The sequence below is a fragment of the Nyctereutes procyonoides genome, unplaced genomic scaffold (genome assembly GCF_905146905.1).
Source record: "Nyctereutes procyonoides isolate TBG_1078 unplaced genomic scaffold, NYPRO_anot_genome, whole genome shotgun sequence".
NCBI lineage: Eukaryota > Metazoa > Chordata > Mammalia > Carnivora > Canidae > Nyctereutes > Nyctereutes procyonoides.
This window is the reverse complement of record NW_026575139.1, coordinates 29,626,613-29,640,678: the sequence shown is the minus strand read 5'-3', so window position 1 is coordinate 29,640,678 and position 14,066 is coordinate 29,626,613. Positions and strand designations below refer to the sequence as shown.

Here is a 14,066-nt window from a genome sequence, read left to right as displayed (position 1 = left end):
TAATGGCTTTAGATTCTACACTCTAAACCACCAAGCTCTTCTGCCTCCCCTTAGCTTGCTTCATCTGTGTAATGAGGAAGTCAGATCAGATGTAACTAAAGTCCCCTCTAGAGCTGACATTTTATTCAACCAGCCAGCCCTCTAATTAACTTATTTCAGGACAAGAGGGGGACACACATGACCTTGCTCACATTCCTACAGACTACCAACCTAAAGGAGAGAGATACAGCTTAGGCTTGGGGTAGACCTGAGAAACCATTTCAACATGGAACAATCTATAGGTTAAGCCAGGAAGAAAAAAAGTGTTCATTGTGAGGCCCCTTTATTACTCTATGAAGATCATATTTGTTTCTAGGAGGCCAGTAGGCTTCCTGAGTAGGCCCAGAATTCACTCACATGCCCAAGCTATTATAGGCTGAAAACTGCTTATAAGCCCGCTAAGTTCCACAGTAGGTTCTAAATCTGGAATCATTAGAATGCTGAGCAACTTTTTCTTCTTGGGGGTCAAAGGTCTGTATGAGAACCTAGTAAAATTGTCCCAATCCCTAGAAAAAAAATTGACATGTGTGCTCAGTTGAATATACAAGTACATATAATTTTACCTGCAATTTTAAGGGGTTCACGAATTCCCTAAAATCTTTCTGTAGACATTAAATATCCCTTGGAATAGATCTACCTTGCTCCAGGGCTGTCCTCCCAGGGGATTCAGAACTGCCTCAAGATCTAGGCTGAGGTTTCTAGACAGCCGTGTTCAGGAAACAAATCATCTACTACAACTCAGCATAATCAATCCTACATAGAAAAGACAAAGGGGGGATCCCTGGGTGGCGCAGCGGTTTGGCGCCTGCCTTTGGCCCAGGGCGCGATCCTGGAGACCCGGGATCGAATCCCACATCAGGCTCCCGGTGCATGGAGCCTGCTTCTCCCTCTGCCTGTGTCTCTGCCTCTCTCTCTCTCTCTGTGACTATCCTAAGAAAATAAAAAAAATTTTAAAAAAAATTAAAAAAAAAAAAAAGAAAATACAAAGGGCCCTCTCTTCCTCTCCCACAGCAATTTGTACTGAGAGAAATCAAACAGATAAGATCTGTAATTTAATCCCAAAATACCAGCAGATGAAGACTGGGACCCCAAGATTATTTCATGCACCTTGTCTGCCTCACTCCCACAGAACCACACAGAACCTTAGAAGAGTTCAAAGAAATAGGTAAAAACATCCTAGACCATCCTTTTATTCTAAGAAAGGAATCAGTCAAGATTACCAATTAGCCTTATTAGAAGACTTTTCTCACAGATGGGCTTTGAAAACTACAAGTTACCAAAGAAACCATATAACCTCACCCATAATGAAAGAAGTAATCAAAACAAGAAGATAATACTCCCCCCCATAAGGGAGTGTAAGTGTTGGCAAGGGTCTGGACAAATGTGTAGTCTCATGCACAATTGGTAGGCTTGTAAATTAGTGCCGCCTTTGGTGGTAGCAGGACAATGTGACAATTTTTATCAAGTTTATAAAAGTATACACCTTTTGATGCAGCAATTTCCTACAGATATGTTTGCAAAGATAAGCCAAAATAGATGTGCAACTGGGCTCAGTGTAGCACTGTTTATAATAATGGCCCAAACAGGAAATAAGAAGTCCTGGCTGTTGGGCACATCATATAAATGGAATACCATATAGCCATTAAAGAATGTGCTAGGGGAGGTGCCAGGCTGGCTCAGTCAGTAGGGCACACGACTCTTGATCTCGGTGTTGTGAGTTCGAGGCCCATGGTTGGTGGCTGGATTACTTAAAAATGAGATCTTAAAAAAAAGAAAAAAGAATGTGCTGTCTCTGTAAGTGCTGATAGGAATAAAGTTCCAATGCATATTATTAATTGAAAAAAGAAGTTGAAAATAGTGGGTTATTAATACATGGTTCCTTTAGCCCAAAGTTTGTTTGTTTATGAGAGACACAGAGAGGCAGAGACACAGGCAGAGGGAGAAGCAGGCTCCATGTAGGCAGAAGGAGAAGCAGGCTCCATTGTTTGTTTGTTTGTATTTATTTATTTATTTATGAGAGACACAGAGAGAGAGGCAGAGACACAGGCAAAGGGAGAAGCAGGCTCCAGGCAGGCAGAGGGAGAAACAGGCTCCATTCAGGAAGCCAGACATGGGACTAGATCACAGATCTCCAGGATCACACCCCGGGCTGAAGGTGGCGCTAAACCGCTAAGCCACCAGGGCTGCCCTAGCCCAAAGTTTTTAAAGTATAGATATACATGCTAGTATGTGCATTAAATTATGTTCTGGAAAGATACATAAGTATTCATTATAGTCACTTTTGGAGAGAATGACTAGAAACCAAAAGGGAGAACCATACTGATGTACAAATATGTAGAAAATGTACCTAACAGAGATAATCTGGAGATGAAATTTTTTTCCTTTTTTTTTTTTTTTTTGGTTTGCTTTATTATATTTCTCAGGATATAAACCTTAAATCTAATAAATGTTACCTTAAAAATGAAACAATCTCACTTAGATTTAAAAAAAAGAAAGAAAAGAAGTCACCTAACATGACTTCTTTTCTTTCTTTTTTTTAAATCTAAGTGAGATTGTTTCATTAACCTCTCTCTCTGTGTCTCTCATAAAGGAGACAAGTAGAAAAGGGAGGAAAGCCCAAATACAACACAGAGTAGGCAACTGATAGGGGGAAATTAGGAGAATTAAAACATTCAACCTCTCTCTACTCTCAAGACAGTGCTCATGCCATGCACTACTGAAGCTTTCCACTAGGGATGAATAGTTTAGGGCCCCACTCCAGTCGCTAGCTATTCATTACAATAGTAGGTATGGGAGGTAGAAGGTTCGGAGAAGGCTGGCATAGTTAGTCCAATTCCTGTCCTTTGTAATATGGATGAGGCCAAGCAGTTGTTCTTAAAGACTCTCAAGCGGCAGAGAATGTTACAGCTGAACACAGGGAAATACAGGCAGTGAATGAACCTCTCTAAGTGCACAGTGTGAAGGCACAATAAGGGTCTTGCCACTGTATGCATTTCAGTAGGGAGGAAAGGCAAGAGCTGGGGAAATCTCTGCTGCCCTGCGGAGCCTCAGGGAGCCCTGCTCAACACCAGGAGCACCCCTCTGGCCTATACCGATCTGCTGCAATAGTTCTAGATCCCTCTGACTGCCCCATGGAGAAAATTTGCTAGAACTAAAAATCACCAAGGGAGATAATCCTCTGTATTTAATTGTCCCTTTCATCTGAGGCCCATGAAATAAATCATAACCTCACTACCTTTCCATGATATTCTTCTGCAATATTGCTTTACAAAGTAGGAAGTTACCCCCATGCAGAATTTTCAGAAGATGCATGTTAAGTCTTTTATAAAGCAAGGCTAGCTTCAAGTACAGTGCCATAAAAAGTCGTCCCTTCACCACAGAATATAAAGAACATAAAAGAGTCTCCTACTCGCCCCTATGCACACATTTCCCTTAACGATGCCTGAAATTCTCCCATTAGTCATGTGTAGCATCAGTTGAAGATTGTTCTAAGTGTGCTCTTTTAATCACGTAAACAGAAGGGAAAATATATTAGGTGCTTAACACTATAGTGTGATGGCTCTTACCCTTTATTGTCTTAGCCATTGTTCCCTTTGAAAAACTGAAAAAAGCAAACTCCCTTTGCAGAAAAATATACTTAGATGGATACATAATATAATTTCCACACAATTTGGGGATTCACAGTTCTCCTGAAGCCTGTGTAGAAAAACCCCTTGTGCCTGGAGTTAAGAATCCCTGGTTCAGTTGCCACAAGTTTGATAAATTCTCCACATCTATCACCCCTGCAAGAGCTCCCAGGCATCTGGAGAACCCTGGGCCTAAAGAGAGAAGGCACTACTGAAGGGAAGCTATCCTCTATTTGCCTAGAATTGATGTATGACTCCCTCGGCAAGGAGTATGCATTTCTCACACTGTCTATCCCTTGGGGCCAGGGCTCCCTGGCTTCACAGGCACCAGTATATGTTAGGAGATGGCCAACTGAGATCAATGACCAAAGAGGCTCTCAAAACCCTTGCCGGCTGATCACATTACCTGAGAGTTGAGGCAGGGGAAAGTTTTAACACCATATGAATAAAGGGGGCTCACCTCTGAGGTTTTCGAATATCCCAGAGTCCCACTCCTTCCTTTGAATTGGCTGTGGCCAATAACCTGGGCTCCACAGGGTTAAACATGACACTGTGAAAGGCTGACGGATAGTTTGCCAGGCAGAAGGGCTCTGTGAATAGAGAAATGACAATCAGCCCCATAGCTCTCGTTGGGTGCCTCTGGGCCAGAGGCAGGCAAAGCAGGAATGTGACCCTGTAGTAACTGTTGTAGTTGCTGGAGCCCCAAAGCACTCCGTCACCCAGGGGTCACCCCTGCCCACAAGGACTAGCACACACATCTCTGCAAACATGAATTCTAACACATATAAGCAAACTCGAAGCTATGATACTCAGCAACACGGAGTATTCTACCTCTAGATCCTGTGACAAACGGAAACGGTCACAGTAACTGGGAAGGTAGGCTGTTTTACAATAAGATTGAATTCCACGTGAGCTGAAAAAATTTATGACCAATTACTGGTAGAATTATTGTACCTTAATCCAAATGTATTAGCTTTAGAAATTAAAAGTTTTAAAACTACACAAAGATTTAATGAAGACAAAGCAAAACAATGAGAAAACTGAAGGCAAGGAAAAACAATAGCACAGTCTTCACTTCTCTCTAAATTGTTCCCTAAACTGAAGAGAAAATAGTCTCAGTCTAGAATTTTATGATTTCATTCCCAGTATTGGAATATTACAAAAAAGAAAAAAAAAAGGCACCTAACAAACTCTTGCATCCAGCCAGCTCCCAATCAACTTCACTTAGAAACCCTGCAGCCCTCTGCCTATATTCATGGGCCCCAGGTGAGGAAGGAATCTCTCTGCCACCCAGAAGAACATATTCCTCTGGAGACTGTTTAGAAGCAATAGACAGAAAGCACTCCCCACTCTAGGATTTCCACATGGGACACTGCACGGGCCTCTGGGCAGTCCAGACAGAGGAGAATCCCCCTGACCCAGCACATGGTGACTCAACCACAGTTGCTCCTTGCAGCTACCTTATCTGTCTGCCTCTAAGAACAAGCTTCTCGTATAGCCTGAATCTCCACAATGAGACACAGTCCAGCATGTTAAAATGCTCTGAATATAGAATAATACAAAGGATCTAGATCCTGTTAGACAAGACAAGCAGGAAAGTAACTCTGTGTACACAGGTATGATCATGACAAAGATGTACTAAAGGTGGGGGCAGGGGTGACACTGAGGGTAATGCTGGAAGAAAGAGTCTTTGAAGACAGGCAGATATACAGAGTGAACTCTATTCAGGAAACAAGCTGAAAAGATGCATTTCCTCAAAAACTTCAGATAATTCAACAAAACAATTCTTCATTTTCTACTTCAGAAGCTCCAAGAGCACATCTGGAGGAGGAACTCACCTGGACAATTCCCCTAAACAGAGGGCATTTGCCATCATTTTCAGTTTCTATATACATGTCTGAAAAGAGGACACAAGTGCAGAATAGCCCCATTCTCTATAAATAACCAAGAATCTGTGCATGTCAGAATCACACAGAGGTAGCCTCTGGTAGCTACCTCTACAATGAAATGCTCATCTTCTATTCTTTGGGGCCACTAAACACCAAAGTATTGTGGTGTTTATGACAGGTACAGGGTTTGTGGAGCCTCACAAGTGGCTAGAGAAGGCCTGAGAAAGGCAACTCCCTTCTGGTTTGGGCATAGGATGGGACATCTAGTGACACATATCTGTGCCCCACCATGAGAGTTGCTTCACCCTTTCTCTCTCTCCCACTCAGGTTACTCAGGACATAAACTCCCTCTGAAATGAACTTGACATCAAACTCTTCAACACAATCCAACAGCCCTTAGGCCCTACCTCCATGGGGAGACTCCCGGATATCCCAGATGAGAACCCGGCCATCATCCGAGGAGCTGGCAAAAATGTTGTCATTCACTGGGCTCACTGACAAGCCATATACCGCATCTTCATGAGCAAACACATCCAAGGTCTCGCTGCTAAGAGATAGAGAGCAGAGAGAGGCAAACAGGCACACACATGCACACAAAGTCCCAGCCCTAGAGTTCCTCATGTAGTACTCTCCCTCATTTCCAGTAGAAAGTCAATCCAGCAAAACCCAAAGAATATTGTATTTCCTTAAAAAGTAGATATTCAACTTTCAGGTAAAAAATAAAAGTTCTATTAGAAAAACTTTTTATAGATTTCATGGTGAGTTTGTTTTTTGCACTAAAATAAACATAGTTGAAAGTGACTCAATAGGTTAGCTTAGTGTTTTCACTTCCTGCAGAATGCATCTGCTTCTATACAGATATGGGGGTGGTGCTTGATTTCCAAAAACAAGGGAGCACTTTAAAGCAGCCAGCTATTAGCAGGAGTAGCAGAGAGTCGATCTGGCAGTCTGGCATGTGAGCAACAGCGTGGCCCTAGGGCCAGGCAGCCTAAGTTCAGATCCTAGCACCACCTGACCTTAAATTACAAGGATCTTCTTCATCCACAATGAGACCAGAATAGTATCACTTCATGAAATCATTGTGAGGGTGAAACTAATGAATACATGCAGAGCACTTAGAATAGTACCTGGCACGTAAAGATTAGCTATTACTATGTTGTTTCCTTCTCTTCCAACCTCTCCCTTTAAATTTTCACTAAAAAGTATAAGCTCATTCCAACTTTACAAATCCTTTTTTTTAATCAAAATTTTATTTCAAGATTATTACAGATTTCAGCTCAGGCTGTGATCTCAGGGTTGTGGGATCCAGCCCAATGACAGGCTCCGAGCTCAGTGGGGAGGCTGCTTGAGATTCTCTCTCTCTCCCTCTCCCCCTGCTCACTCTCTCTCTAAAATAATATCTTAAAAAAAGAAAAAATTATTACAGAAATCTGTTTCAGAAAAGGACAGCTGGCTTCATGTTATTTCCTTCAAAAAACAACAACTATTTTGGTCTAAAGAGATATTTGCCTCTCTTCATATGAAAACCAGAGTCAGTCACCTTCACATACCAATAATCAATCTATTTACCTTTCGACATCGTGGAGGATAACTTGTTCATCATTTCCTGTAAAGGAGAAAAGCAGACATTTGGTAATTCCTACAAAATGCTCCCTGTCTATATTATAATATGAAATTTTAAAGTTTTCAGGAAGCATATGAACAAGGTCAATGTTAATATAAATTAGGAATATTAGTTAGAAAAGAAGTTTTATAAAAATAATTTCAGAAGGGTATAAAGAATTTTTGAAAGCCCAGTAGCAACTAGGTATAAGTTTCCAAAATGAATTATTCAATGGATTATATACACATATATATATAAAAACTACAACAAAAAACCTGTGGCCATTAAGAAAAAGAATAAAAAGAATAAATGACCATGGGCAAATTAAATTCATCCAAGTTAGCTTTTTTTCCCTAAGCAAAACCCTCAACTGTGAGACTCAGAATACAGATAATCTATGCCCCAGTGTTTTATCTATAAATAGGAATAAGAATTGTACCTACTTCGTAGGGTTATTGTGAGGATAAGAGTACATTTGTAAAACCATTCAGAATGGGGCTGAGTGCTTAGTAAGCCCCCAATAAATGTCTGTTCATATTCATATTGTTATCATCTCATAGCATTAAAATCCTATGACTGTGTGATTATAAATGATGGGAAAGTTTTTATCCACAATTTTTTTCTCTTGCATTTTTCTTTATTCCTTCAAGGAATCTAAAAATACTATATTCACAATATGTGTAGTCCTGCCTTCAAAGTGTTTATATAACCAAACATAAAAACCTGAATATGGAAAGACAGAAGTAAAAAAAAATCCCACTCTACACTGAAAAGTACACCAAGAGTCACTTAAATAGAAAGTAATAGTAGCAGTAGAGATGTGGCCCAAGTCATCTTAAGTCCCTGGCTATAAACTCTATTGTGGGTGCATACCAAGTAAATTAAACCCATACTAACGCTTTCTAGGTAACAGGCACAGCCAAGGTGCTAGGATACAAGAAAGGTAGAATTCTGTCCAGCCCTTGAGAAACTCCCAGTCCAGCTACACAAACAACTAATAATGATGAAATGGGTTATCTTGTTGTAGTGATATGCTCTATAATGGGGACACAGATAAAGAAGTAATTTGTTTCCTTCAGGAGCAGGCTGAAAGTACATGGCAGAAGAGGAGAATGTTTTTATGGGGAAGAAGACATTTGAACAGAAACTCCCAACAACTCAAAGCTCTTATCAACAGAAGACTTAGGGGAATTGTTGGGGACTGGACAATTAATCATGACCCATGAAGGAATAATAAGAGCAAACAATACAAGGGCACCTAAGACGGCAAGTGGTTTAGTGGGCCAGATAGAGTACAAGATGCAGGGGAGGGAGATGAGGCTAGAGAGGTAGACTGAAGTTTAGACTTTGTCCTGTGGACACTGTAGGGTCAAAGGTTCACAGGGTTAAACTTTCTTTTTAAAAGAAAACTTGTGATGAATTAGGAGGGTTAGATAGAGACTGGTTGCAGAAATCACAAAAGCCACTGTAAAAGTCCAGATCAAAGGTAAGTACCTTAACCAGGGCAGTACGTATAGAAAGAGAGCAGAAACTAAAGGATGAATATGAGAGGCTTTCAAGTCTGTTGGTGAGTGGCAAGATATGTAACTTAAAGAAAAGAAGGTGTGAAGATGACTTTAAGATCTCTATTAGGCTGTACCATACAGAACTGTCATTTTTATAGATTTAAAAATGCTTTTGTATTAGCAGTTTCTTAAAGTTAAGGCTTATAGCTAAAATCATTATATGAATGTTGATAATAACTGAGAAAAGGAATCCAGGGAACAAGAGGAAATATTTGTGCAGGAGAGGAGGACTAATAATTTTGGTTTTAGATCTGCTGCACTTAAATTGCTTTTAGAACACACAGGTAGATATTCCATGGGAAAATCTGCAGTGTAGCAGATAGGTCAGGGCTAGAAATGTGGTCAGAAAGGAGTATAGTTGATGGAAGACATCACTAAGAGGCCGGCTTGAGCACAAACCATCCCAATTATACCCTAATACAATGTTTTTCAAACAGGAGCCATCCACAGATTATGACATCAACATGAATCACAACCTTTAAGATCTTTAAAAATGAAATAGAATTTTTAAAAAATCAGAATGTACCACACATAGTACGGTTAAGTACTATTTTAAATATGTATATGTGTTTCTGTATGCCAGATTGCAATGTATAAAGTTTTCTAGGGCAGCCCAGGTGGCTCAGTGGTTTAGCGCTGTCTTCAGTCCAGGGTGTGATCCTGGAGACCTGGGATCAAGTCCCATGTCAGGCTCCCTGCGTGAAGCCTGCTTCTCCCTCTGCCTGTGTCTCTGCCTCTCTCTCTCTCTGTAACTGTCTAAACTGCTATAATGCAGAGAAGACAAGCTATGGGAAACCGGTAATTCTACAGCTTGGTGAAATAAAGGAAGAAAAACAAGGAGTTACTTTATCACTCCTTTATCTAAAATCTCAGCTACAGTGAACCAACCAAGGTGGAAATCTCCCTTCTTCTTACCTCCAGAGAATACTTTGGTGTTCCCACTGTTGAAAGCCAGGCAAAAAATGTTGGAATGGTGCTCTCCTTTCAGCTGTATGGGCTTGACTCTAGAGTGGATAGCTTGCTCCATGTGCCATAGCAGAACCCGACGGTCATCTCCTCCTTCAGAGGGGAATAAGAATAGAGGGTTAATATGGCTGACACTTCAAGACTGACTCTCAGTTTTGCCAGCTTTGAATCCCATCCTTCCCAAAACTGCATTTCCTCAACTCTGATGAAGCACATAAACCCAGGACTCCACCCCACTTCACCATCTGTAGAGACATGGTCTCTGGGCCACACACTTTTCCCCAGGAAAATGAACAGACATATAGAAATGGAATGGGATGAACACTGATATTGAAACCCTCAAAGCCACCCTATTCCTGACTTTCCAGAGACTTGGTTGTTTAAACATTTCACTTGCTACCTAAAATCCTTCTATAATGCCCCCTCCTCACCATTTTTTGTCTAACAGAAGCTGAGTTGGTTTCTAATGCTTGCAACCAAAGAACTCAGTTGTGATACTTCTAGCATACTAGTTTTCAAAGCACTCTCCTTGATGGGATCTCACTAACACGATGGCATACAAATAACAACTTAAGGAGCTGCCTATCATAGCACAATCTAGAAGAGCCTAGCTCTCATGAAGCCCAGTCCAGCTCTTTCCTCTGCATAACTCACAAGAGTCTTAATTAAATGATCAGTATTGTACTGCATGAGCCAGCTCCTAAAGAATGAGACTATGTATGTTCTAAGTATCTTTTTGTATTTGCAGATGCATTAAAAATGCCTGGAAGGATAAATAACTTCTAAGTGCTAACAGTGATTTAACAGTGGTTACTATTTTCAGGGAATAGGATTAAAAGAGAGGGAAGAACAGATTGGAGGTTTTTTACCTTTATTTGATATATTTGGCACTAACTTTTTATAACAAGCCTATATTATTCTCCTAAGAAAAATTTAAGTTACAAGGGGGCAAAGTCAAGCAGCAAACCACAGCAATCTCTTTACCTCTTCTCCCCTCCTCCATTCTGTACAACAGCCACAAATTATATCCATATAAGGACATAGCATGCAGCTATGAAATCAGTAAATCTATAAGAACTAATTTGGAAAGATGTCCAAAGGTCTTTGTTAAGGGAAAATGTAGGGTGTAAAACAGTATGTGTACCAAAATACATTTTGTATAAAACAAATTTATAAAAAGCTCCATGACTGAAGGAACCTTGTCAATTTTGTACACTGTGCAGTACCCAGCACCTAAATGAGTGCCCCTAAAGAGTAGATTTTGAACTCATATGCTCATACTTGCATATCTATGCTTATATTTGCCTGTCTATATGGCTATAAAAGAAATGGTTTATAGTGGACACCACCTCCAGGCTAGAGTTGGGAAACTTTAGTGTGGCAAAATACATATAACATGAAAATTTACCAATTCTAACCATTTTTAAGTATACAATTCTGTGGCATTCACTATATTTGCTCTGTTGTGCACCCATTGCCACTGCCATCCCCAGAATCTTTACATCATTCCAAACCGAAACTCTGTACCCAAAAAACAATAACTTCGCCCATCCCCAGTAACCACCGCTCTACTTTCTGCCTCTATGAATATAACTGTTCTAGGTAATTCATGTAAGTAGAACCATACAATCAACAGTCGTCTTTTTTCTTCTGCCTTATTCATTTTGCATAGTATCTTAAGTTCATCCATATTGTAGCAAGTATCAGAATTCCATTCTCTTTTAAGGCTAAACAATATTCCTTTATACATTCACACCATATTTTGTTTTTCCATTCATCCACTGATGGATATCTGGGTTGTTTCCACTTTTTAGCTATTGTGAATAATGTTGCTAACAATACTGGGTGTACAGATATCTGCTCAAGTCCCTGCTTTTAATTTGTTTGAGTTTAAACTATTGGGAAACTTTTATATTTTAACATTTACTTTATACCTTCATGTAGTACTTGACTTTTTGCCATAAAAACATTACCTTTTATAATAATTTAAAAAAATCAATAGACGATACAGTGGCCAAGTCAAATTTATTTCCCCTCCCCTAAAAAGAAGTTACCTTTGCTCCTTCAGTTTCTTCTTTCTTTCATTGTTGGTCAAAATCAAATTCTGCGTCCTCCTCCAAAGTGTTTCATTGTCTACCAAATTGATCCCTTACGTGTGGCCCAGTCTCCTTTGTTTGTGATTTCCCTATTTCAATTGCATTCTCTGGCCTGGGATGGTTATCTAAATTCTACATTTTGGGGCACCTGGCTGGTTCAGTCAGTGGAACATGTGACTCTTGATTTCAGGGTTGTAAGTTTGAGCCCACGTTGAGTGTAGAAATTATTTAAAAATAAAATCTTAAAAAAAAAATTCTGTCTCTTTTAAGTTAGAGTCATAAAAATAAAGGCTTGGGTTTTTATTGTTTTATTTTAATGAATAGTGACACATAGGAGTTTTTTACCCTGTGTATCTATTACTACAGAATTATTTCTTTGACCCATGTCTCATCAAAAGTGTAAAATTAAAAAATAAAGAGGCCCAACATTTCTTCCACTTATCCCTGTTTCTAATCTAATCTAATCTCCCTGAGCCTGAGTTTCATTAAATATAAAATGGGGATCATAACAGCTCTACCCTCAGGGTTTTACAGATTATAAAGCCAAGCACAAGACGATTAAGTAATTTACCATGGTCACAGAGTAAGTAAAGTGGTTGAGCTAAGATTTAAAAACAAAAAGTTAAGACTCTATAGCCCCCATTCTTAACCTCTACTCTAGGTTGCCTGCCTTACAAAACCGAAAATAAACCATAAATGACAATGTAGTTCATCTAATGGACAATTGAAAGGATTCACCACCTTGGAAACATACCTCAAAAATGTGTAGGTTAGAATAAAACAAGGGAGCATAGGAATAAAAATAGAAGCTGACTGAACCTGAATAAACTGACAGACCAGAAACAGGGAGGGAGCAGGAAAAGATGGCCTGAATTCAAGCAATATACAAAACTGACGATGGTTTAGTATCCAAAATATACAAAGAATTCCTACAAATCGGGCAGCCCAGGTGGCTCAGCAGTTTAGCGCCACCTTCTGCCCAGGGCCTGATCCTGGAGTCCTGGGATCGAGTAACTGCTTCTCCCTCTGCCTGTGTCTGGCCTCTCTTTCTGTGTCTCTCATGAATAAATAAATAAAATCTTAAAAAAAAAAAGAATTGCTACAAATCAATTTTAAAACCATTAAGAAAACAAACAAACAAACAAACAAATAAATAAATAAATAAATAAATCCATTTAGAAAAGAGGCAAATATGATAATTCACAGAAGAGGAAATCCAAATAGCCAAAAAATATTACAGGCTCTCAATCTCTATAGTAATCAGGGGCATTTAAATACATTCTTTAAAAGTGGCACAAGGAAATGTACAAGAATGAATGTTCTTGTAGAATGAAGAAGTGAAGAATGTTCACTGCATCGCTGTTTATCATAGCAAAAAGCAAACCTGTAGACAACATAAATATTCATAAATATAGTACTTAATAAGTTCTACTGGAATACAAATACAAATTAAATCTAAACCAAATAGAATACCATACAGTATTAAAATGAACCAGAGATATGTGTACCAACATGAATAAATCTTAACCCAATGGTAAGTAATAGTTTCAGAAGGATATGTAAAAGATAACATTATGTATATATTTTAAATATACAAAATAATACCATATATTGTTTGTAGATAAACATCTAGTAATACAGAACTTCACTTATATCTGAGAAGTTTTGTTTCTTAAAAAAATACAAGCAAATTTAACAAATTGTCAACATTTTGTCAAATCCAATTACTTTTTTTTCTTTTTTAATTTCAAAATAATTAACATACAGTATTATATTAGTTTCAGGTGTGTAATACAGTGATTCAACAATTCCATACATACTCAGTGCTCATCTCTCTACTTTTATGTTTATGATATTAAGGAAGTATTGTTATGTCCCTCTTATTTTAAATAAGCCCCACGCCCAACTTGGGGCCTGAATTCACGACCCTGAAATCAAGAGTCACAGGCTTTACTGGCTGAGTCAGCCAGGCGCCCCAGTATTGTTACATCTCTTAAGTATAATAATGGCATTGTGGTGCTATGAAAAGAGAAAAAAAGGCTTATCAATTAATTAGAGATGCAGACTGAAATAGGTGAAATAGTATGTCTGGAATTTCCTTTAAAATATTCTAGAAAAAAAAAAGGCAGTTATAGGTGATTACTAAAATGTTGGTAATTATTATAGATGAGTATACTATACATTTGTGAATGCTTGAACATTTCCATAAAACAAAACATTTTGGATTTTTAAAAGGTTCATGATAGAGGGGCGCTTGGCTTGCTCAGTCAGAAAAGCATGTG

The 14,066-nt window shown here is 39.0% G+C and overlaps 1 protein-coding gene across 2 annotated transcripts in view; it reads right to left on the bottom strand.

Annotated features, from left to right (window-relative positions):
* Positions 1-14,066, bottom strand: part of DCAF5 (DDB1 and CUL4 associated factor 5) — a 99,387-nt gene that overhangs the window by 63,780 nt on the left and 21,541 nt on the right. For both annotated transcript variants that reach the window (XM_055303740.1, XM_055303741.1), the window contains exons 2-5: positions 9,638-9,781; positions 7,124-7,160; positions 5,962-6,101; positions 4,126-4,255 (exon numbers count right to left, since the gene is read on the bottom strand). In XM_055303740.1, the coding sequence (XP_055159715.1) occupies positions 4,126-4,255; positions 5,962-6,101; positions 7,124-7,160; positions 9,638-9,781 (451 nt within the window). The remainder of the gene's footprint in view (positions 1-4,125; positions 4,256-5,961; positions 6,102-7,123; positions 7,161-9,637; positions 9,782-14,066) is intronic.